Source organism: Botryllus schlosseri, chromosome 11, assembly GCF_051294905.1.
Source record: "Botryllus schlosseri isolate E-star chromosome 11, Bs_hap1, whole genome shotgun sequence".
NCBI classification, from domain to species: Eukaryota; Metazoa; Chordata; class Ascidiacea; order Stolidobranchia; family Styelidae; genus Botryllus; species Botryllus schlosseri.
The window spans coordinates 6,047,844-6,074,835 of record NC_137246.1 but is presented as its reverse complement, the minus strand read 5'-3'; the positions used below and the strand labels follow the sequence as shown (position 1 = coordinate 6,074,835).

The following is a 26,992-nucleotide window of genomic DNA, read 5'->3' as shown; positions in this document are numbered from 1 at the left end:
CCTGGCCTAGTTGAATAAACATTTCTAATAAACTGTGTTAAGAAATATGATATATTTTCAAACCAAATTAAAATATACACTTATTTTGCAATAAACAGTCTAACTGCTAGAGTCACTATCACATTATCCTGCAGATGAATCATTGATGAAATCCAAGCAATTTCCCAGTCACACGTTGTTGGAGCCTTTTTGATTACCACTGCTTACGCTCTTTTTGCACGAGAATGTACGCAGGTATCGCATGGTAGCCTCACTGATATTGCTGAATAATATGAGTGAAGTCGTTATATATTTTGTTTCCCGTGTTCCAGGTTGGTGTTATGGGATGCATGTAGTGCAAGGTAAGTATCGTATTGTGCCATTTCAAATCGTCAACCCCTCTCATTCAAACGTGGACGTTACTTGAGCATGAGCATAAGCTACAAATATGGCACTCTCGAAAATATTACATAGTTTAATCTTGAGCTGCTGACTTATATCTCTGCCCACTTTCTCTTTTGTTCGACACCGCTTTCAAGTGGATCGAATAACCTATACCAACAATTCGAAAACTACCAAAAGTCGTTTGTGGTCTCAGGGATATCTATAGGGAGTTCTAGATATCCATTTTGTGGTCTACATTCAGATTCGTATGGAAACACCAGACATAAACAAATGGTAACTCCTTTCGCGTAATTGAAGCTTGTAGTCATATAAAAGAGCACACACTTTCTGACAGTGGCAAAGTAATCATTGCGGTTTGGTTCTGAGGTAGTCGTAAGTTGTCTTGATGATGTGCAACGCACGCACCAACATATGTGATGTCGTGAGTTTTGACTTAATCACAATTAGCAGTGGCAATTATCTAGACAAGGCAAAACTACTTCCAGTAGGACTGTTGGAAGATAGTTGTGAGAGGTAATTCGGGACTGTAGCCGTCGCAACATTGTTGCTAAATCCTCGGCAACACATTACATTAATTTGTTTATTATTATTTTCATCCATACAAAACATCACAAAATACTAATACAGTCGAAAGGATAGGAAAGATTCGAAATGACTTGGAATAGTCATACAATCAACTATCCGTCCAATATGAATGACATTTGACAAGCAATGACAAGGAAGTGGCATATTCCTGTTAGTGAAATCAATACGTCAAATCTCGACTCGGTAATCTCTAGCCCAAGCTAGTACTTATTCTGTTGAATCCGTCTTGAAAGTATATCGCGGTCCCCGATACGTCATATTCTTGATAGCGGATTGTATTCTTTGACATTTCGACCTGATCATGTGGGACTTGGAAACGCGGTCGCACGTTTGTTCTCATATCAGATTCGGAGGTGATGGGGTCGTTGAAATTTACAGGACAGAGGACGTTTGTGCCCTGATACAATAACTTGTCTCCTTCCAGTTTCCTCATATCATTTTTGTTTGAAAAAGAAAATGTTATTAGAAAGAGTTTGTGGGTCACACTTATTTTTTGTTCATCATTCTGTGAGATACATTTCTTATATGATTATCCAGTCACAGAACTTTTTGTCACCCTACAGCAGGGGTCGGCAACCTTTTGCTAGTCACGGGCCAAATTTCGGGTGTACAACTTTTTGGCGGGCCGGAATTTTTCTTAGTACTATATTTTACGCTCACTTCGGTATATATTATCCTACATTGCTGCAATCTCAATCATACCAATCAGAAGACACATGTATTTCTCCTTCAACAACACAGAATAAATGTGACAATTGACGCAGCTTGCTTTGTGAATGGTTTTCAACTTCTGGTAACAACTCAGATGAAGCAAGAATCAGACCCTATTCAAAATGGACGTCCGAAATACGTGATCTTAGCTTGCTCTTCGTGAATTTCATTGTTCAAAACTATTGTTCACATGCGTACGTGCTTCCAAAAATCGATGCAATTTCTTTTGCATTGTTGGTCAAGCTGGGATAAAGACCAATTTCAAAAACGTACTCTTTGTCAAAGTCGTGCAGTGATATGCTCTTTGTATGAAATTTGTCATTCAATTCAATTGCATCGCATTTCAGAAAGACCCATTTGAAATTTTCAAGCTATGGTATTGGCGTCCACATTAAACGGAGTACTGAATAGTCAGAATTCATTTTGTAGAGAAGGAATGTCGGAAAAGCGGGTGAATATTCAGTAGTTAAATTTCGTATCACAGTTACAAATGCAGTGTTGGTACTAGGTTTTCTCCCCTCCAGTATAGGAAAGTGAGCATAATTTTCTTTGCACTGTTGACATTTCCAGAGTCACAGATTTGTTTTGAATGCGCCTCAACATCTCACGTATTTAGTTTTTTTTCCCCTGAAGTTGCAAATTCAATTCGTTCAGATGTGACGCTAAATGTACCAGGAAAGCAAGATGAGATACCCATTTTCGATTACAAGATTATGATTATGATTATGATATTTTTGTTTTCGAGGAAAGTTGCTATTTCATTTCTCAATTCACACACTCGTGTAAGCATAGCTGCTTGAATGCGCGAACATGACAGATATAGGCCTACAGGACATCGCCATATTGATTCTCTGCTTCTAGTAATATCTGGCGTAACTGATTCAGTTAATTAGACAAAAATCATATTAACAGTTTTCGCCATTATGGCCAAAACACTACTCAGGTTTGTTGTCTTGGCACAAAATGGCTTCTGGAGAATTAAACTATAGATAGGCTAACTAACATACGGAGGCTATAGTTATCTATAATTGAACAGTTTGAGATTCTGTCATTGCGTCTGAGATGTTCCAAGCGTTTTTGAAGCAAAGGAAGGGCACCTTTATTGTCACACCCCGTTAGAGTGGTACACCCTTTAAAAAAGTATGGAACACCTTCGGTTGCGAGATACACCCGATTGATAAGCACTGATGGCAGTCTAGTCCAGGGGCGGGCAACTTCTCGAGTCGGCGGGCCGGATATCGGAAAATTAAGTACTTGGCGGGCCGGATTGCTGAATCGATACAATATCCGCCCATTTCTCCACATTCCACATATACAAGGAATAAATCGCATTTAATGAATACATTTTAACGACAGTAATGTCACTTCAAAGCCATTTCTCGCCGATAGTGACGAAGACAATGTGGATTTGAGAATAGCATTGTCATACAGGCGCCGCCATGTCTGCTTCTATCTGATCAATCAACACACGGTGCAATCCTCAATTAAGATTTCAAGGAGTTCGGTAACCCCGGTACCCCTAACACATATATTCGTTAGGGTTGAGTAGGTGACGAGATAGCATCGTTGTTCAACTGTGTGGCCTGAGAAATCTCGATAATGAATTCATGCGGTCCGCGACCTCTACGAAATTTGAAAAGTGGCCCGCGACCCGTTTTGAGTTGGCGACCCCTTGGTATAAGCAGTGTTTTCGTCTTACAAAAGCCTAGAAGTGTGCCGTGCTACAAGTCGGCGGTTACAGAATGAAAAATAAGAAATATCAGCCTGGTGTCATTGACCATTGTAGTCGACAAACACCATGATTACCACAAACGACATTAGGGTTGAGTACATCGCAAATGCCGATAATGCAAGTCTTCTCGCTTCGACGAAATTACGCGTAAGCTCCACTCTAGCACGCTGCGCATATACGTATATAGTAACATGCACTATGCAGTCACTAAAATTTGACGTTGTAAGCAAGTAGTGGAAAATCTCGGCAGACTAGGTAGGGCCGCGGGCCACATTATCATGTAAAACGGAAAACTGTCCGCGGGCCGGACAAAATCCCTTCGCGGGCCGGATCCGGCCCGCGGGCCGTATGTTGCCCACCCCTGGTCTAGTCTATCTCCATCTCCTACTTCAACCACATTCGTTTTATGGCGTAACAATAGACTACTACGATGTAGGCTACTATTATATCGTAGCAATGCCGCATTCTTTTCATGCAGTGCTGCACTGCAGATTGAAACTCATTATGAAACGGCGGGACGTATTCTTGTGATAACTAATTATTATGTCGCGGGCCGGACGATTTCGCTTGGCGGGCCGGATCCGGCCCGCGGGCCGTAGGTTGCCGACCCTTGCCCTACAGCATTGACATTTCTGCCATCCTATCACACGAAGACTTCGCTCAACAAAACGGAATCTAGTGCTTGGGATCATAAAAGCCCCATGATCTAGTGCAGTGCTTTTAAACCTGTGGGATGGTATGCACTTGCCCGGATGAAAAAATTGCAGTGCGGATGGCAAACGAGGTGCGGATGAGTGCAGATGAAAATCGTAAATAAATAATTATTACTTTTTCTGACGTGGAATTATTGCAATAAACCTATTACGAAATTCAAGTGCAGATGGCTCCAAATCTTTTGTCGTTGCGATCAGGGCTTTGGAGCCGGAGCCGGAGCCCGGAGCCGGAGCCCCGGAGCCGTGCATTTTTGCCGGAGCGGGAGCCGGAGCCGGAGCTCTACATAAAATTCAGCCGGAGCCGGAGCCGGAGCTGGAGCTAGGTATTTGAGGGGTAGCTCCGGCTCCGACGTAATACATAAGATGCTATTCTAGGCTATATGCAACAACCATATCTGCTGAGTTCACATAATTCAACAGCAGGCCTTCGCGAAATTAAGAATTTTTTACCTTTGGCGCTACCTTTTCCGACCAACCATGTTCCTGGGGATTTAACAGCAGAGCAGTCATATATTCAATGTTCAATTTTCATACATGAGTTCCGAACCTCGGTATGCTAGTTATCCCTGTGAATATTGTGGGTATTCGGCATACCCGCAATTTCATCATCAGCACAACCTTGTTGGCCAATTGTACGGTTCGAAAATAATGATCACTATGTATTGCGCGAAATGGGAGAGAGGATAAAAACGTGATTTCGTTGCACAAGTCGATATGACGAGCACGAGCCGAGAAATTCCATCTCATCGTTGATATGAATCGGATGAGCAAATACTCGTTCTTTCGTGGTAGTTGTTTAAATCGGGCCGCGAAATTGGACAGTGTTATTGAATATGCAATTATGCATGCGAATTGGAATTCATTACTGCGCATGATCGTCATTCACTCCAGTAAGGATTTTCGAGCGTGAATCGGGGATGGCAGAAGAGTAGCCCAAAACGCAGTTACACTCAATGAACAATTGTCGCGGTGCGAGCTACTCAAAGCGATGTCAGGACCCCATGGTATTTTATGATGGAGACGAATTAACTGATATGATACGCGATTTCCAATTTGTAATCATCTGTTTCGTAAATTCATTCTTGATGTCTGCTTGATACTCTAGTATTCCCGGATTATCGTGGACTGTGACTTGTAAATGCGCAATGTGCATACTGCATAGTTTAATTCGTTATGGGCATGGCGCAATGTGCATGGCATAGTGTTTAATTCGATATTTCGATTCGTTTCAACGGGAAATTTACCCATTCCGATAAACATGGTCGACACCGGATGGACAGGTAACGAGTGCACCAATATCGAACGTCGAACCATTGGCCATTTGGTACAAATCGAATTTCTATTGATCAGGTCGTGATGTCCGCCCATATTGCTCAGTTACAGTTGAATAATAATCGCCTATTTTAAGATTTAATTGAGCTTAATGTTAACGAGTACAGTGCCAGTGTTAAAACGTCGCATTGTACACAGCAATGGCATGGAGTAAAGTGCGTTTAAAATACGTAAAGTGCAACTATGATGTTATCGACAATTGACAAGTAGGCTATTCATAATGAAGTCACAAGCCGACACGGCGACACGTATGTCTTCGTTGCTGCATCCAATGTTACTGACGGCTGACAGACTCTAGATTGCTATAGATAACTAACCTACGGGTAAATTAGTAATCTATATAGGCCAGGGGTGGCCAACCTTTTCGGCTAAAGGGCCACACGAAATTGACGAACGAGTGCGGTGCCCACTAGCCGCGCCAGGCGCGTAAAATTTTCAAAGTTAATATTAATATTACTTGGGTATATTGCAGGCAGGGCTTTGGAGCAGCCGTAATTTTAAACTGCTCCGGCTCCGGCTCCGGAGCTTTCTTCTATCATACATTAGCTCCGGCTCCAGCTCCGGAGCTGCATTATTACCACTGCTCCGGCTCCAGCTCCGGCTCCGGCTCTGAAATTATCGAATGGGCCTGTTTATATCAGGGGTGGCCAACCCGCGGGCCGAATGCGGCCCGCTAGGTAATTTCCTATTATATTATCGAACATGAATTGCTCAGATTGTGAACTTGCAATGCCTACCAAAAATTACAATTCTGGCTGCGACACTTGGGATGTTGATGCTTAAATATCAGTTCCGACGCATTGGCAGATCCAGGGTCCAGTCACATTTTCAGTAAATCGTCGTACATTACAATAAACTAAAATAGTAGCGAAATTTTTCTTCAAGCTTCGCGTGTTTAATTGTCACATGATTTCTTGCTTGGTAGCCTAGCGTTGAGAAAAATTTTACTCCTTTTTTAGTTTATTGTAATGTACGACAATTTACTAAAAAATGTGACTGGACCCTGGGTCTGCCAATGCGTCGGAACTGATATTCTAGTCATCAACATCCCAAGCGTCGCGGTTTTTTGGTTGGCCTTGTAAGTTCGCAATCTGAGCAAATCAATTTCGATAATATAACAGAATTTCGATAATATATAAAAGGGAAATTAGCTCTCGGGCTACTCAAAACCTTCTCGCGGGCCACATATGGCCCGCAGGCGGCGGGTTGCCCACCTCTGATATAGACAGACACCTTCGATAGTTTTCAGAGCCGGAGCCGGAGCTGGAGACGGAGCAGTGGTAATAATGCGGCTCCGGAGCTGGAACCGGAGCAAGTGTATGATAGAAGAAAGCTCCGGAGCCGGAGTTGGAGCAATGCAAATTTACGGCTGCTCCAAAGCCCTGGTTGCGATGCAATTGTAAATATTTACTTGACTTCGAGACGCTATTAATCGCAGCTTTTACAGTAACTTTGTCTCACACCAGCCGTAGTCAAATAATACTTGCTTATTGTAATTATTACGAAGTCAAAGTCTGACTCGAAAGCGTGTATAGTAGCAAGCATGGTGCATCGCCCTGCCCCGTCTGAGGCTGTAGCAGACGAGAAAAATTACCTAAAATGGACTTTCTGCTTTCTTTTTCCGAATAATCATCATATTTTCTCAATAGCGGTTCGATTAGAACTATAGGCACAAAGATAGTAGTAAATACCATCATTACGCATTCGCATTTGCAAGTTACTGTAACGTAACTTTCTCTCCTTTAAGGGTTCTTAACGTATGGGTCGCAAAGGGTACAATTGTATGCCAGCAGGCATTTTTCACTCACGGAAAATACACTGTATTTTGGATGGGAGTGCTGGATGGTTATTATAAAGACTTAGGCATCCAAGCGCTAAAAGGTGTTGTACGAAACCCAAAACTCATCTGGTCGAAAAGGGTTATATTGCACTTTAGTCGAACTCAAAACGAGGGGAAAGAGTTGTCTTTTTAATGAAACACTTGATAACTGAAATCGGTAGCCTACCTGTTGCACATTTGAATAAAATATTGTTCCGTATTTTATCTTATTTTCGCATAACAAGTTTCGGTTGGTTTGTGCGGATGAAATTTATTTTTTAACAAAAGCGAGGATGATGTTCAAAAAGGTTGAAAATCACTGGCCTATAGTATATAAATGTACACACCTGGAGCACAAGTTGTAGAAGACCGGATTCAAGGATTCGGAAACTCTCAGACATATCAGACGTGTCAAATCGAAAATTCGAACGTACTCGTCACTCAAAATATTCAGGCCGATGAAAACTCTGAAAACTGAATTGCATATTTGAAGTCACTGGTATTCAGCAGCGAGCTGGCACACAGCTGATGGCATGTCAATATCGGGTTAGAGCAGAGGTCTGAAACACGCGCCCCGCCAGATCATTTTGTGCGGCCCGCGACGAGTCATGGGAATAGTAATAGACCGGAAGGTCACAGCTTGGTATTTCTATAGAAAATAAATTTAATTTCTATAGTATTTCGCTTACTAAGCAAGTAGTTATGGCAACCATTGGCAATCTATTAGTTACATCTTGGGTCGCTAAATCATGTTATTAGGCTACTTAAAGGTACTGAATGCCGTTGGGGTACGCTCCAAGATGTAACTACAATGGGTTGTTCGGCGTTTTCTGCTCTAATATTCGAACGTAATTGACCATGAGCTTAATAACCCACTTATCTGGAGTATACCCGAATCCTGGATTGGGCTACACTGCTGAACCCCAAATGCTGTGATATCAGATCAATCTCTATTATTATCAATCTGTTAAATTCACAATATTCATAGTAGCTGCAAAACTATAACGTGATAGCTTTATGATAACATTATATATTTTTCCGCTCACATGGCGTCTATATCTTTTAATTAATATATATCAAGTACCACAACATTTCTAATAATATAGTTATAAGTGTGATGATTTATTTCATGCCAGGCCTAAATTGATACAAGAGTAAATCATATTTTTATGATGTGTGTTGAATGTCAGTCTGCTGTATCAGCTCACTTTCAATAGCACAATTTCATCCCGGCAACTAAGGCCTACTTGGAGAGACATGGAATACCCTCATTGATGCTGCGGCCCGCGGCGTCGTCAAAAACTGGAAAATTGGCCCGCGAGCACATTCGAGTTTGAGACCTCGGGGTTAGAGCATAGTTGGTATAAAATTATGTCACCAGGTCTACCGTTCCGCAACCCATCAATGCTCAACCCAAATAGAATGGAGACAGTCTTTCAAGGAGTACTATTTTCATTCATTCGATCACTTCTCCAAGGTAGTGACTAGATCCAAACACGGGAGTAGTGTGGTGAGTGGATATGTGAGCAACTGAGCATAGGCGCCGACTTTTATTTTTGCATGGGGTGGCGGCAGGCGCGTAGTCAGGGGGTGTCGAAACCCCCTCCTTTTAAAACGCAAAACCCCGTCCTTTTGAAATGACCATTCTGACGCTAATATTCAGTTGCAATTCAACAGGTCGTGTTATCAGTGTTACCACGAGGGCCAATTATCGAGATTCGTCTGTGCACGCATATCGCAACGCACAATGTAACGCGACGCGATCTCCCGCTGAGATGATTGCGAAATTAGGTCATTGATTGCCGCGAGCTCGGCATTCGTCGCTGGACTGAGCAGTAACATGACGCGACAATTCTGGGACACGAAAGACAGGCAAGAATGATGATTACAAACGCGCGCAGCCAATCAGTAATTATCCCTTACCGACAACGCAATGGGTTTTTACTTAGTATTGAGTAGCTCACATCGCGACAATTGGTTGCTGATTAAAGCATCGATTTTGAGTGCATTGTCGCATTTCCCGATTTACGTTCGCAAAGCATAATTGGATTAATATTATGGGCTCTGGAATAAATTCCAACTAGCAGGCACAGACAATAAAACACTGTTCAACTTGCGCTCCGAGAATATTTATCACAAAAATGGTTCACTAAATATTTTAAACGCGGCTTGCGGCCCTCATCGATGCAAATAATGCACTTTAATTTGTAGAAGGTGAACGGATATTTGGTCGTCAAATCGCGATAGTTGATGGTGTTTCTCAGAGCGCGCGATGAAATCTACGTTTCTAACGATGAGGTCGAATTTGTATATCTAATAAGGATAGTTAGTTTGCTGAAATCAGCATCAGTTCACTGTGCAAAATACATAGTACTGATCAATTTTATCGGACCTTACAATCGGCCGGCAAGGTTGCGCTAATAACGAAATTGCAGACATGCCGCAAACCTGCAATAATTACAATTACATGGTGCGCTAGTCATACCTGAATACCCTGATTTGGCAATGGCAACGAGCACAATTTGTTCAGACGCGGGCATAAGTTTTAATCAAAAAGATACACAAACACAAACAATATTACACTCAGAGGTTGTTACTGTTTGGCGAAAGTGTTTCTGCGGACGGTAGTAGGCCTGCATGCTGACGCGCTAAATCAAACCACCGCCGATAGTGCACATGGGATATCGATGACCCATTTCGCATACAAATGATTCTCGCTAATTTGCAGTATGCAGCATCGATAATACGAATTAGTGAATTGGCATTTCAAAAGGACTGGATTTCTAGTTTTAATTGAGAAACTCACTGGCTACGCACCTCGGGTTTTAATACCGACGCGCTGATTAATATTAGCCAGGGGCCTACGGCATACGTAAGTCCCGATCAGCCAGTCGAATTTGATCGTGAAATGGTGCGACTTTAATTACCCAGGTGTAATTGCAGCAAGAGCAATATGGCGCATGCCGCAACCTTATCAATAGAAATACAAATCCCGATGGTTTGAAATTCGATCCGCGACATGGTTGCGCCCGAAAGAGTCCGTCTAGCGAAGTTGGTTGGAACATAGAAGGTTCCCGCTCAAACTAATCGAATAAATTCAGAATTTCCGCCACCGACGATCTCTTGTTGCATCAATATTTGACAACATGATTCAACGCCATGAACTGCACAATGCGCAATAAGAATAACAAATCAAACACTGATAAGTCATCGAGGGAACACGAGTGTATAAAGCAGACAAGAATTAATAGCCTGGAGATGATAGCAAACGAGAAAGCGTGTATCTAACAATGTTGGGATGACTCGAGTCACCATTTTCTCATGACTTGACTTGACTCGAGTCACTTTGCTGAAATGAATTGACTTGACTTGACTCGGCGTATCAGAAATGTGAATTGACTCGTGATCCGGAGCAAAATTCACGAGTCAATTTCAAGTCATCAAGTAATCGGTGTCAATAAAAATCACTTTATCTTGCATATGATCGAATTGTTCGCGAAACGCTGATGTAACCCGTGAGAGCGACCAATAATTCAATGATCGGGCGTTTTACTGAGCCTCCATTGTTTTCTCACAAACAAATTGACCGCAAACGAAGTGATCGAAGCTTACAGCTTACGCTGTCGTAAACTAGCATAGTGGAGTAACCTTATAGCAAAATTTCTGTTCCATGTCTTACATCAACAAAACCTCTTGTCTTAATGAAATTGAATTCGAATATAGTTTATATATAGTCGATCCCCAACCATTGGCGCAGGCTTGAATTGTACCATATCAATTTGTAAATATTGCATCTTATCAATTCGTTTCTCTATTCTCTATTTTGGCTGGTAACTATAAATTGAGGCTATGCAATTACTTACGTAGTTTGCAGTTCTACGTATATTTGAACGATACAGCGCCTTCTTGCGTGTATATTTAAGTCTGTATTGGTTCGTCGCTTCAAAATCAATGACGACTCAATCTGTATTTCTGACAGCTAGCAAAATGCAAAGACGTAATCAAGGCTCATACTTCGAAAAGAATTGTGACTTGACTCGTGACTTGACTTGACTTGACTCGAAATTGACTCGAGTCACCTCCCAAAATCGAGTGACTTGACTTGACTCGAGTCAAAATGTGCAATGACTCGAAATGACTTGTGACTCGAAGGTAGTGACTTGATCCCAACACTGGTATCTAATCAGTAATTCCTCAACTTGCGTATAGCACAATGGGGTTCCGAGTCTGACATCGCGACAATTGTTTGCAATTGAAGATGCGCACTTTGCGCAGGAATGACTTTCAATTCGCAGGCATACACTAACTAACACACTTTACTATTTCGCCCTAATGATTACTAATCACTGATTACAATTTATTAGGTCGATTTAAGCACTTGTTTAAACTGCGTATTTAATTATTCGCGCGCGTATCGGTTAATAGTAAATAGTTGGCATTTACGCGATAATCACAGACTCGCTGATTGACAGCACAGACGGCGGACGTTCAAGCATTTTGTATGGGGTGGCCGCCACCCCGTAACTCGGCGCCTATGTGTGAATGAATGAAGATATGTCCATAAAACACGAACACGACCCAGGGTTGTAATGACTCGAGTCACGATTTCTTTATGACTCGACTTGACTCGAGTCATTTTCTTGAAATGGGAAAATGACTCGACTCGACTCGAGTCAATATTTGGATTGACTCGACTTGTACTCGAGTCATTACGCATGACTCGACCCAAGTCATTGACTCGGCTTATTTTATATGGCTTGAAGATGAAGAAATTTTCGAATCGTAATGGCTAGATAAACGCATCCGAAGAATTCTGCCGACATCGCTATTTGTCACCACTGCTTTCGTTGCACTCGTCTGATATCAGATATGCCACCGTAAAAACAACAGAAAATGATACATAGTAGCAATCATGTATTGTACAAAATCGTCCAGTGATGAAGAGGTAATAGATCCTCCGCAATTAAAGTACTCAAGACTTTTCAATTATACAAGCAAACAATTGAAGCAAAGTTCAATTAGAGCCAATGAAATGACTCAGATGGTCAAGAGACTGATAAGCTCATGTGTAGATTTGAAGGCGATGATTCTTTGCATTTTTGGGCGACTAGAAAGAATGAGTATTCAATGCTCTTCAGTGTGGTTCAAAAATGCTTGTCAATTCCTGCATCTAGTGCTCTAGTGGAACGTGTACTCAGTAGATGTGGATTCATTCTACGGCCATGCCGCTTTAACATATCTGAGGATCTCCTTTCCACATTAGTATTTTTGAGGTGTAACTCATTGATTTGATCTGCTGTCTGTGAAAACACACAATGCCCCTCGTCCATTTGACGTTTTGTTAGGTATGTGCATTGTGCACGTGAGTATAATAATGAATGGCTAATGTTGTGTGATGTTTGTACAATATGGCTGTTCTCAAATAACTTCTTTTTTATTTTACTGGGTGGTTACTTGATAAAATTGTTATGTTGCATAAAAGGAACACTGAATCTGGCTTAATTTGAAAAAAGTGGAATCAATGATGTGAGAGGAGAATATTTTGGATTTGAAAATAAATGGAGTATTTTAGTGAGAAATTCTTTCATATAATGTAATTGCATAGTTGTAAGCCGACTATTTTTTCATATCCAAAACATTCTACTCTAATAACTTCACTTTTTCTCGTTGGAATTGAGTCAAATTTGCTATGAATCATATTTTTACACAATGTAACAATATCAGGAGATAGCCGGTAAAATTCTAAAATCTCTATTTGTAAGTAGTCTAAAATTTTCTTTCATGGCATTGCTTTCTACTGGTTGGAATTGAGCCAAATTTGATTTTTTAGGCAATCTAGCAATTTTAAGAAGTAGCCGGAAAATTTGAAAAAATGTTTTTGAACAGCCCCATTGTACAATTATTTATCCAATGCTGTAACTGCGATGTAGTCTGTAATGCAATTGGGAAAACCTTTAGTATAATCAAAAGGTATCTGTTCTGTTGTCACTGCACAATGCACATAGTTGCATGCACGCTTTTACAGAATGCTGGCCTGTTGTAAATACCTCTACATAAACATGCATCTATTGATTCTCTGTCAACTAGTATCTTGACTTGAATTTGTCGGTTCTCTATCAGATAGTATGTAGACGTGAATTCGTTGGTTCTCTATCAGCTATTCGTGAGCTATCGTCGATGTGCTCATAATAAAAACTGAATGCTGGTATTGGTGATGTATCAGACTGACAAGAGAGATATTTGATTTTAAGTTCTAAGATTAGTAAAGTTATATTTAGCATCGGTAAATGAGGCCAGGACCTGTCCGTTATCTGCCTAAATAAACACGTGCTAAGACTCTGATAGGGACAAAATGAGCATGTTTCGCAAGCAAGGAATTCGATATCACCAAGCAGGATTGAAAACATGAGTTGAACATGACTTCAATACTGTGACTTGGACTCGACTCGAATCATAACACCATGACTCGGACTTGACCCCTTAAACGGTGACTTGGACTCGGACTCGAGTCTGTGATGAATTAAAAATGACTCGACTCGACTCGAGTCAAAACCACAAAAGTATGATTGACTCGTGACTCGGAACCATGTGACTTGGTTACAACCCTGACACGACCTACAGAAAGGACACGAACTTTTCAGAGCTCACCCATAGCTTACCAGCAACTTCCTGCCGACAATAGCAATCGATATAATGAAATACAGTCGAATCCGCTCAATTCGGAAATCGGAAAACCCGGACAACCGCTTTATTCGACCAAAATACTTAGAAACGGAGCAGAAGTATATATTACACATGGAAAACTCTCGTTATTTCGGACAATTCTCCGCTTGATTCAGACACATGTTCGAAATTCCTATAGTTAGATTATGAGACAATAACAGTATTTCGTTCGTTTCGACACAAATTGAGTGACTTTGGTGAAACAATGACGATACATGCAGTAACAATCGGCAATGAACTCATCTAACGTTGTGTCAGCTTCATAGTCACTTCTACTTCACTAGAATTGCGTCCATCTTGTAGAACAGAATGGTACAGAAACGTTAAGCAGAAAAAGCGAAATTGTTGACCATAGAAAACGATGAAAAAAGGGAGAGATTTCCTTTGACAGATCGGCAGTTACACAGTAATAATTCAGAGGTAACGAAGTTCTTCTACTTTTTTAAAGTAGTCAAGTAATTCTACACTACTTGTAGTACTTATTCAAGTCAGGGATATCTATAACTTCTATCTATAACTTATCCCTGACTCAAGTAGAGAGAGAGAAGAGAGAGAGAGTGACAGAGAAAAGAGAGAGCATGAGAGAAAAAAGAGAGAGGGTGAGAGAGAAAAGAGAGAGAGTGAGAGAGAGAATGAGTGCGAAAGAGTGAGAGAGAGGGAGGGAGAGAGAGAGCTCTTATGATTCCGCTGAGTTTTAATAGATTTCCCTCCTAATTGTGACAGCGGGACCAAAGTGTCCGAATTAAGCGACATCGACTGTACAGCGAAATGATTGTGCAGGAGTTGGTGCATGAGTCGGTTACAACCACGTTACGGTTCACTAAATCAAAAAAATGTTGAATAGCACTGATGCGCTGGCTAGAGTAGTGGTTCCTGACCTTTTCCCTTAAGCGCCCTTTTCAAAAATTGTCTAGGTCCGGCGCCCTCCCCTCATATCTGACTGTCGTAAAAGCAATGTGTAAGAGGTCAAAGTTCGGTCATTCTTTTGAGGTTGGGACTTTACTATTGGAAATATTTTGCCCTTGAATCGCGCCCGAGGACCACTCGACTAATTAACGACATAATAATTGTATGTACAATATTCGGGATCAACTCAAGGTTGTTACAACATCCATTGCGTATACGAGCACATACCATCTGGTTCTGGTACTCATTCCGAGTTTATCTCTGCGTTTGGCAAAAGGAGGAAATTAATTGTATTTGGTTTTGTTTTATTCCTTTATGTGAATGATCAATCAACTCGGTATATTAGGGATATATTTGCTCACATTTAATTTACTGCTGCACCCAGTTATTAATTTCAACATGAATGTATCGTAAACATAGTAACCCATAACCAATATTATATAACACACATGTGAGGCTGTGTGGGCCACAACCCCATAAACAGTATCATATTTTATGATAAGATGAAGAAATATTCCGGCAACAAGTATAGTTAGTTAATCATTTTGATCAAAAGCTTCAAAGCATCTTTAATGTACAAAGGGCTCACTCCCAAAAGTGGTACAGTGCCTCTTTCTTCGATTTCAACACGCTATGTGCGCTGCCCGATACAATATACCCAGTTTGAATTCTTTTGTCGAAAAATAACCTCAGTTAGAGTGACGTGAGTGTTTTAACCGGAAATTGGCGATGTAAAAGTACACGCAAGTCATTTTACAGGAATTATAATAAACCACTGCATTTAAGAAAATTCTATATATTTTTATTTAAAACAAACCAACCATTGATTTGAGGATATGGTACGCGCGTCAGAAACATTGGCGAGATTTCAAAAGCTGCTGGTCAACCTCAATATGAGCAATTTTCAAAAGTAGGGATGAAGGTTCGTTGTCCCGATTCTTAGAACAGGATGGAGATTTGAATCCGTGAGCAGTCACCTGTTTATAGATTTGCTGATTCTACTTTTGGTTCAACTCCAGGACGCACAATGCTGACAGCGTCATAACCATGTTAGCTTCAAATATGTTAGCTTGAAATAGATTTTATAAATATAAATACTTCTGCACATACAGAGAACGATTCTAACTAGAACACGTGCGAATCGGTTTATCCAAGTACAGCATTGGAGTGGCCAATGTAAAATTACACTCATGATCCGTAAGTCATTCCCATTTTGACTTTCGGTAATGTTTAGCAATTGAAACCTTTTAAAATGCGTGGTCGGTCTATCGCACCAGCAATGAAATAAAAATTTGCTAGTCAGAATATAACTTATAATTATCATGGTGAAACATAATGAGAAAAGTTTAATCGAGTCCCTGCAGAAATTAGATTTTTACTGCGCATTTTTTCAATATTTTAAATGAGATTCATGAGCCTTTCGCGGCCGTAGTTTGCTCACCCCTGATCTACTGTGACGCCATTTTCCCTTCAGCGCCCTCCATGCTTATTGAATACCACCGCCGAGCCCAGAGCCCCGATTCCGCCTCCTGGGGGAGCTGGAGCCAAGGTGAAGAACCTCTGATCTAGAGGATTCGTATGACTACCAGATCCCATATTTTCATGTCAGAATACCCCATTTTGGCAAAACAACGCGATTCTACACCCTTGCCCCCGTATGCCTTATCTATATCAAGCTGCCACGGCATCACACCGTTTTCCTCATATTTACACGCATGGTAGCCCACATGCCAGCTCCGTGTACATAACATTTGGAGATACTGATACCTCTGAATGCAAAACTCACCAAAGAATCAATAAATCGAGCTGAACCGAAATTTTTACATCCACGTACCTATCTCTGGTGCGTAGCCGAATATGAATGAGCCTACGATGCATGATATCTGCTTGAAAGCCATGTTCTCTTTAGTCAGATCAGCATCAGACTTTGCCTTTTCTGTAAGTTAAGTATTGCCGCAATAAGATATTTTTGTGGAGAGTGACATGGGCCTAAAATGATATAAGTGGTCTATTCTGAGTTCAGTTATCAGTAGAAAGTAGTTTTGGGATTTGTTTTTGTCACCTTTACGAGTGACTGTCGCAATCGACATAGGAACAGCCTGAAACAGTTCCTTCATCACGGTAACTGCATACATTTTTGAAAATTTTACCTATTCGTAGTGTCAATAGCCATTTTACATTGGTCGTGAAGATACATCTTGTAATATTAAAAGTATGCTGCCGCTTCTAAAAGTTAGCGACCTCTCGACCAAAAGTAATTTATGAGACTATACTTACTTGAGTGTTTTTCAGACCTCTCAGTTTTTACATTCACTTGAAGTTGTTTTGCCATATCTTGGAAATTGCAAATTTTACATATAACATAGTAACAATGTACGGCATTACTTCCAATTGATTATAGGTATTCTATAATTCGACTATATGCAGCCGCCTGTAATATGTAACGGTAGAAACACTGAATCCGAAGCAACAGTATCAAATTGTCATTGGTGGCAGTGTAGTTTGACACAGAAGTCGTAAGACTATCACATATAAAGGTCCTTACTTTTCTTGTTACGTCTGTAGGCAATGAGCATAAGAGTGTAGCACGACAAGAAGATGGTGAGCAATATCACGAGGAAAAACGTCAACGGGATGTAAAATCTCGTGTACATCAGCGCATACTTAAACCTGCGGTATATATCATAGTATAAGTTATCATGTCTGGTCCGATGTACTGTTCACGCTACCACAAAGTATATAATCCAAATTTACATCACATTGAAGATGATTTGATATTCTTCGACCATGCCTATTCAATACACTTTGTGATAGTGCTGTGGACTGACCACGACTGCACAGATATGTCATTTCCATAGACCCCTAAGAAGAAGTTGCCCAGTAACTAAAAATGCCGTATGTTGTCTGAAACATAAGACGGGCGCCGCCACTTTGATGCTCTATGACAGAGATGTCCAAATTATTTCGAATACAGACCGCATTACACTTTGATAAGTTACCGCCGGCCGATTCCATATCAATTTATTCAAAACTAGGTCTACTGTTGTCTTGCAAATAGATAAATCAAAGGAAAAGAAGTGGTCACCTTCCATTGTGGAAACATTGTGCTAAATTTGGCAATAAATTATCCTGATTGGGTAGCTGTTGACTAAATATAAATCATCCAGTTCCCTTGTGATGACTTTGATTTGAATTTATGAACTTGGCATGTATTGTACGCGATTGGACAAACGTTGAATTGTGGTAACAGTAAACGCTTTCAATTGAGGCCACATTGTGATAGATTCGGCATGACTATCCCACGATTAGGAGAACAAAATCATCTTGCAATTCGAATTTTAAGCACACCTGAGCTGTAGTTCAAAAATTCGAGGGATTTGCACAAGAATGGAAGATTTCAAATAGGGTTTCCCAACCTCTTTTACACCGTGGCCCCATTTGAAAATTTGGAAAAATCGATGGAAACCTTCTTTTCAACCTTATGAAAAACGTAAGACACGGTTATGTAGTTTAAAATCTGGTGTGTACAGCAACGGTAGTTGGAATGATAACATTATATAAAGTGAATAAACGATAAAAATGATAGTAGGCTACATTACCTAACTATCATATCTTCAGTTAATGCGATGGTTGAGCTTGATTTGTCTGACAATGTCTTAATTGCCGCAGCCGCATGTAACATTGAATATCTAAGATACTGCGCAGCTTAGTCTTCAGAATTGACATTGTTGAGAACCCACATTCACAACGATACGTTGCTTGTAAAAGCAACAGTTATAACATGACAATTGCATTAAGCTCAAGATACGATTTGCTAAATTTCGCAAAACAAAAAAAGTAAGCTCACGATCAAAAAGTTGCTTATTGCTGTACTAGTATATTTATGAAATTTTCATATATTTCTTTAGAGTGGTTTTAAAGTACTTCTGTAATTTCTGCGGCAAAACTTGGCCTAGAATACATACCTTTACTCACTTGAAAATCGCTACTTCTACTTCTACTTGAATAGAAATTTAGGATTTTCACCACCTTTGCTTATATATCGATATAGAGAAGTAGTGGTGCATGTTAATTGCAGGTAAAAACTGATGAATGTGATGTAGGGTTGTTACCGTGTTGGGAGTCAGCACTTACCAATAGCCAGTTATTCTGCATATACGGCGTCGAGATTGCACGAAAGTCATTCCAAATAGTGGATACCACCCACTGGTTGCAAAGGTTTCGATCCATAGAACGCTCACCAACACCTGAAATAGAATGAGTACTGTGCGATGCAACCTTTGCAACATTCATTTCAACAACCGTTTTCTCACCACAGTACGCTTTTGAGTGAGTTTCTTCAGTAGAAAGGGAAACTTGATACCAGCAAAACGAAACATTGCTACAGCAAAAACATGGTGTACCGTTACGATCGTTGTCCAGTGGTCTATTGCGACAGACACCTTGAAAATCAACGTCGCGGAAATTAGTTTATATAGGCTACAGGTAATTTTCGACCTTTCATTGGTTGGAAACTTTTCCGCCGTTTTTATTATTATTATTATATTCTTTAATTACAGTAAAACTGGTAAATACACATAGCCCAGTCCTGAAGCAACCTGTCCGCAAAAGGGAGAATGTCGATATTGGAATTAACTTTCAGAAATTCTGTTATAAAGTCAAATTGTTATTTCCATGCAATATGTAAAGATGTTAGGTTACAGAATTGCGATAGATTATGAATTGGCAATGGTTTAAAACAGTGGTTCTCAACCTGGGGGGCGTGAAAGCATCTGAAGGGGCGCGAAGAAGCGGTGAACTGAAAAAAAATTCGCGATTCGCGCGATCGGACGTTTCCTGGAGTCAAAGTAACCGATTCTAAATATATGGGATGTTATCCGCCGGACCCATACCGTAGTCGAAAGATGAGGCGTTTAAGGGGCGACTGTAGCGTGTATCTGGTGCAGAAGGAATGATTGCACTGTGGAAAAGCTTGTAGCGCGAACCCTTTGAGTCGGGAGAATATTCGTATTACTGTCGTTGCTTACGATCGAGTTATGAAAGAATTACGTTTATAAAATTGACATACAAGTGGATGGCCAATGTTTGATTGCGAGTCTCTGCCAATATGCTGTAGTATGTTTGATGTGAGTTCTGTCAGGGCCGCCGTTCTTGTGCGCTAATAATAATGTTTATGATATAAGTCGAGTACAAACCAGCAAACATAACGAGCACATCGCGGAATAGAATATAGCTTTCTAAAATTCCTAAACTGCGGTACACGTACCACTAATGGTACGTGATTACCTAAAGCGTACTTGAAGCTGTGGATTTTTAGACATTTATTAGTAGCATTTATAATAAATGTCGAGGGTTTATCTGCAAGCGATACCAAGCCTAAATAAAATTAGGTTGAACAACTTGTGAACTTGTGTAGACCAGGTTCAGGCCTCAAATCCGGATATTTTTCAATGAGGCCATAACTGGATTACACCGTTAGTCAACTCAATGATAATACAATAATCACAATGAAGGACTCTGTTCCCGTCCGCCACGGTCCGGACGGTCCGCAAAACACAATTTGGTGGATTTATTTACAATCTCTTGGAACATGACTGATTGTTAGGATATCAATACAGAATTCCTTCATATCACCAGATATAGCCTACATCAACATGGTTATATATTTCGAGAGTCAGTTCCCACCAGAATAACACTGATCGCCAACAATATCGTGATCCGTTGTTGGGAAAATGAGCTATGAGCGAAGAATATTTTCATAAAAAATATTTAATCCATTCAATTCGTGCAACATGTCTGGCATTACCCTCACACATGGTTAGTCAGTATTATTTTGTGTCGTTAGCGTAGAACAGGGGTTTGAACCGGTTGGCCATGGCCCACTGTTGAGAATTAGGAACATAACGAGGTGGGCACAAAGCTATTTGGAAAATTATGATATGAAGTTAGCGAAAGTTCAACAATATTTGTCATATTTTTCAGACAAAACATATATTCACATTGTCAAAATATGCTATACATCGAAATTTTCCCGTGAATTTGATATTGAGACGTAGTGACACGTATGGCATCAAGAAAAAAATGGGCGGGGGAGAGGCAAAAATCCACGACTAAGAGCAACGAAAATAATTTCGATTACACAATAACTAAAAATTAATTAGTATTCCAAGTATTCCGGCAGGGTCATATCTCACGTGTCGTATCCACTAAAGTCGTCTGAAGTGTATTTGATAGAGGCATACATCACTGCGGTCGGTCATATTATTGTAGCATAGAAATTGCCATAATTTCAATTTATAAGTACTATGATGAATTATCAACTTCCGGTGGAAATATACGGTACCACGGGAGCGAACAGTAAATAATCGGGGATTTTGCGCAGCGCATTAATATTTGGCGTCGGTCTAAAATTCCCTGCCTTGAAATCATAAACTCAAAATCATTGTACGTAAACGCAAGATCTGCATGAATTAATTGCATCACCGCTGGGTTTAATGTTCTGCCATAGCAACGTCAGTAGCTGCAAGACAGACGCACAACTTGAATAGTAAAACTCATTTCGTCCATTTCAATTTACCCTCGTCCCAGTTCACTGGCAATCTTCAGAAGCATGATATAACCTGCGACTATTAGCCTACAATAGAAGTACATATTTCCTGCTTGGTTTTAAGCATGATTAAGAGGTGGGCCACTGAATATTTTCAAACCGGAAATGGGCCACAACCGAAAAAAGGTTGGAAGTCCATTGCTTAAAATAATGAATACACATACTTTATCGGTGGTCGGCTACCTGCGGGTCGCAACCCCAAGTGACTGAAAAACAAACTTAATTTTCAGAAATGTGCCGCCGATAGTATCCGGTTAATTAGCATTCTCGTGATATTCATTATTACGTAACTTTCGTCTTCGCGAACACCAGAGAATAGGCAAGCGACCTCATTGGGTTCGCGACCCTAGGTGTAAAACCCCTGATCTAACTAAATACAATTGCAAATACAATATTACATATTGGTAGACCCGAAACCAAAGCTGCTAAATCAATTAATGCCTAACGTAGGGTTACCATATTTTTGTCACACAAATTCCGGACGCTCTTTAGCGCCCATTAGCAGATTTCAAATCGAGGTATGAGCACATTGTGGATCGATATCACGTCACACCAGCAAAGCTTTTCCAATAGACTAAAGGTGGTCGCGATCCGGTTCAGGAGTTTGTGGTTGTGTGTTGTAAGTTGTAACCAGGGCCAAAGCCACATTTTTTCAGCCCCCTCCCGCCAACATAACCACTGATCTTGAGCCGACCGTAGGTTAATCGAAGCAACTTCTGAGGGCTTTCTATATACATCTGATCGTTAAATGATTTCAATCAATTATGTCAATAGCATTGGTTCTTCCGCATATCATTATATATATGGTCTGAGTTGACGTTTTTGCTGCATAAACACCGACTCATGATTGACATACACATGATCTGTGCATATGCATACAATGAATGCATATGCTCCTTGAAATCCCAATGCGCCAAGCGCGGAAGTCATGAATACCGGTGTTACCTACCAATCACGTCTTTGGTTTGACCCAGCCGGGGATCGAACACACGACCCACCGATCACGAAGCCGGACGCTCCCCATTACGCTATAGTATCTTGTCGGTTTACGCTACCTCGTACCAGTGTTAGGATCAAGTCACTACCTTCGATTCACGAGTCATTTCGAGTCATGCACATTTTGACTCGAATGAAGTCAAGTCAATCGATTTTTGAAGGTGACTCGAGTCAAGTCAAGTCACTCGAGTTTTAAAGGTGACTCGAGTCAAGTCAAGTTTTAAAGGTGACTCGATTTTTGAAGGTGACTCTAGTCAAGTCGAGTCAAGTCACAATTCAAGTCAAGTTGCCTTTTCGAAGTATGGGGCATGATTAAGTCATTGCATTTTGCTAACCGTTTGAAATACAGATTGATTAGTCATTGATTAGAACCCATGAACGAATATAGAGTTAAATATATACGCTCAAGAAGGCGCTGCATCGCTCACATGGGCGCCTATACGTAGAACTGCTAAGCTACATAAGTAATTGCATTGCCTCAGTTCATAGTTACCAACCAGAATAGAGCATAGATAAACGAATTGATAAGATGCAATGCATCACCCATTTAGAAATTAATATGTTACAATTCAACCCTGCACCAATGGTTGAGGACTATAAAATAAACCAATCCTAATTCAATATCAATAAAACAAGAGGTTCGGTTAAGGTAAGAAGGAGAACAGAAATATACATTTTGCTATTAAATTACTTTACTATACTAGTTTACGATAACGTAAGCTGTAAGTTTCGATCACCTTGGTTGCGGTCAGTTTATTTGTGAAAGAACAATGAAGGCTCAGTAAAACGCACGATCATTGAATGATTGTTCGCTCACACGGGTTACACCAGCGTTTCGCGAACAATCCGAACATATGCACGATACAGTGATTTTTATAGACACCGATTACCTGATGACTTGAAATTGACTCGTGACTTTTGCGCCGAGTCACGAGTCAATCCACATTTCTAATACGCCAAGTCAAGTCAAGTCAAGTCATTTTAACAAAGTAACTCGAGTCAAGTCAAGTCATACGAAAAAGGTGACTCGAGTCATCCCAACACTGCCTCGTGTTGTACATCCTTGAGTCATATGTCCAAACGGCCTAAACCGACTCTATGAATATACCGTTATCTTGTAATTGCGATTACAATTAGACTTATTTCTGTAACTTTATGTTATTTTTATTTATATTTGATCGCAGTTTTTGCGACGGACATTTAGGCATATTTTAGACAGTTTTAATAGTGAAATTCCGGACATGTCCGGGAAATTCTGGACGTATGGCAACCCTAGCCTAACGTAACTTGAATCCATTTTTCCCCGCACAATAAGAATTTCACTGAACGAATGAGTCCAAGACCACTACAATACAGCATGGCCACCAAAGGTGATTTTGAGCGCTAAAGCTCCTCAACATTTAAGCAATTTCTAGTTGTTCTATATCCCATGACGCATTCGATTGCTGACGCGGTTACCTCACCTTGCAGATCCATAGTGGTAGATTGTAGTCTCTGGGCAGCCAAGTTGACTTGTAATACATTAAGGGACTGACCGATGCTGACATGAAGTCCGATACACATAGTCCCATCAGGATGAGATTGAATGGCTTGCTGAAATTTGAGCATTTCAAATTACATACAACACACGAGGATTGAAATCCTAGTCACGGTGAGGAGCCCCGGAGCTGTACTGTACATGTCTAGCGAAGCTGGAGTTGGGGCTCTACGTGATACGTAAGTAGGCTCTATTGACCTGATGTATTTGTGACCCGTTGGTTAAACATAAAAAAAACATATAGGGGGTATAGTGGAGGGTAAGAACAGCCACTTCCTTGATAAAAATGTACAAAATCCTATGGACTATGCAATGGAATCTAAATTACTTGCGAAACATGTTGCCTGTAATAGAGCGTTTTCACTTGAACCATAGATATCAGATGTTTGGGTCCAATAAATCTCGAATTAGTTTGCGAACTAATTTGTAACATTTACCATTACTCAGCCATTCCGACTCTATTCTTTCGTTATCTAAACGTCGTAATGATTGTTTATAATATTAATTTTTCACGTTTTGCTTTATTGCAATGTCAAGGTAGGCCTAGTCTTGACCGCGAATGAGGTCACTGGCCGTATTATGGGAATTATATTTTTAACCGTGGGCTTAAACCGAAATATCAATACATTCTAAAGTTTGAGTTATTATTCATTCCATTTCTTGACGGTAACTATTAAACATTACTGTTGACTTTCCGTTGCTTAGATTTTGATACACAATAAAGATCTCGGATCATTTGAGTATTTGAGTGAATGTTTCATCAGCTGCCAGGTTAAGTGTCGTTGAATCACCGTGTTGAGGATGGATCATTCGTTTAAGCAACAATTTTTCAACGTTCATAAATTCTATTGAGAAGGTGGAGATTTCAGGATATGTTCAGGATAGGTAACGCTAACACCAAGGTGTCTGATGACTAAAAGCTCTCTTCTAATGGGTGGAAGTTTGTACACCAGAAGCGATTTCGCATTCTAGTTTATCTGTACCAGTGTTGGGATCAAGTCACTACCTTCGAGTCACGAGTCATTTCGAGTCATTGCACATTTTGACTCGAGTCAAGTCAAGTCAATCGATTTTCGAAGGTGACTCGAGACAAGTCAAGTCAATCGATTTCTGGAGGTGACTCGAGTCAAGTCGAGTCAAGTCAAGTCAAGTCACGAGTCAAGTCACAATTCAAGTCAAGCTGCTTTTCCGAAGTATGAGGCATGCTTACGTCATTGCATTTTGCTAGCATTCTGAAATACAAATTGAATGGTCATGGATTCTGAACCGATAAACGAATATAGAGTTAAATACACACGAAAGAAGGTGCTGCATCGCTCACATATATGTAGAAATATTAAACTACGTAAGTAATTGCATAGCCTCAGTAGTTACCAGCCAAAATAGAGAATAGAAAAACGAATTGCTAAGATGCAATACAATACCAATTTACAGATTAATATGATACCTGCGCCAATGATTGAGGACTATATAAACTTCATTCGAATTCAATTTTAATTAAACAAGATGTTTGGTTAAGGTAAGAACAGAGAACAGAAATAGACATTTTGCTATTAAATTACTTCACTATACTAGTTTACGACAGCGTAAGCTGTAAGCTTCGGTCACTTCGTTTGCGGTCAATTTATTTGTGAGAAAACAATGGAGGCTCAGTAAAACACACGATCATTGAATGATTGGTCGGTTTCACGGGCTACACCAGTGTTTCGCGAACAATCCGACCATATGCAAGATACAGTGACTTTTATCGACATCGATTGCTTGATGACTTGAAATTGACTCGTGAATTTTGCTCCGAGTCACGAGTCAATCACCATTTCTGATACGCCGAGTCAAGTCCAGTCAAGTCATTTTAGCAAAGTGACTCGAGTCAAGTCAAGTCATACGGAAAAGGTGACTCGAGTCTGACTCGAGTCAAGTCATGACTCGAGTCATCCCAACACTGATCTGTACCACATCTGCCTTATGTGCGGAGAGTCATCTACGGTGGCACCATTGGACATAACGCAGAACTCACCTTCGCAACTTTTTGTCCTTTCCAATGACAATGAAGGTTATTGTATTTCCAATTATTCCTGTCGCCGCCATCGACGACACGAACACCCATAGTAATAGATCTTGTACGAACTGAGCGGATCCTGGATCTTCCCTGTAATAGACGGTGGCATGGAACTAAAGCTATATGGAACGATTTATGTATTATGGTACATTGAGCTCTAGCTAATAGAATAATCCACACAGTTATGGAAACTATGTTATGGAAACGTCGGAAAGAGTAACTATTACGACATGACTATAATTGTGTTGTGCATCATCTTTATTACAATGTTACCGCGTAGTTGTGTTTTCCACGTCAAATGCAGTTGTTGTATTCGCCCAAATTAATATATCTTGGTAAGCTGCAGCAGATCCGTGATCTTCCCTGTTATAGAGGGTGGAATTAAAATGGAAATATGGAAATATGGAACGATATGAGCATTATTATATAGCGGTGGGCTTTAATTGATCAAATAATTTGACTTTGATCAGTATATAGTCTGATCGCAAAATAGGACCACAGATATATCTGACTTTGAAGTCTTGTGGAGACATCTGGAATCTCGGAAGCGATGTTATAGAATTGGAGCAGAAATACGTTGTTTGAGATATTAAGCATGGTGATAATTGCGATTGTGCATGTGAAATTACATAATCTTACCTCAAAGTTGAGTTGTCCGCGAAATATGCAGTCGTCGTGTTTGTCATCTTCACCTGTATCCCTGAGGAGATGTCTGTTCCATATACACTGGGGCGAATAGCTGTCTGATTGTTATAAGTCCTAGAAATCCGTATCTCGCTTTTCATTGATACGCTCTCATATGAGGGGTATATTTTGAGAAATACTACAGTGTTTCCAATACTGTTCCTTGTCCATATTTTAATATTTTGACATATAATTGCTATTGCA

General features: G+C 40.3%; 1 protein-coding gene across 1 annotated transcript; it reads right to left on the bottom strand.

Annotated features, from left to right (window-relative positions):
- Positions 1–26,472, bottom strand: LOC145450894 (growth hormone secretagogue receptor type 1-like). The gene is made up of 8 exons (XM_080329395.1): positions 26,063–26,472; positions 23,972–24,101; positions 19,219–19,347; positions 19,040–19,152; positions 17,451–17,575; positions 16,740–16,841; positions 7,624–7,750; positions 1–262 (listed from the first exon to the last, which is right to left on the bottom strand). Exons 1-8 carry the CDS (start codon positions 26,131–26,133, stop codon positions 169–171), a joined length of 891 nt encoding a protein of 296 aa, XP_080185521.1. The 5' UTR covers positions 26,134–26,472; the 3' UTR covers positions 1–168.
- Between the last annotated feature and the right edge of the window lie 520 nt (positions 26,473–26,992).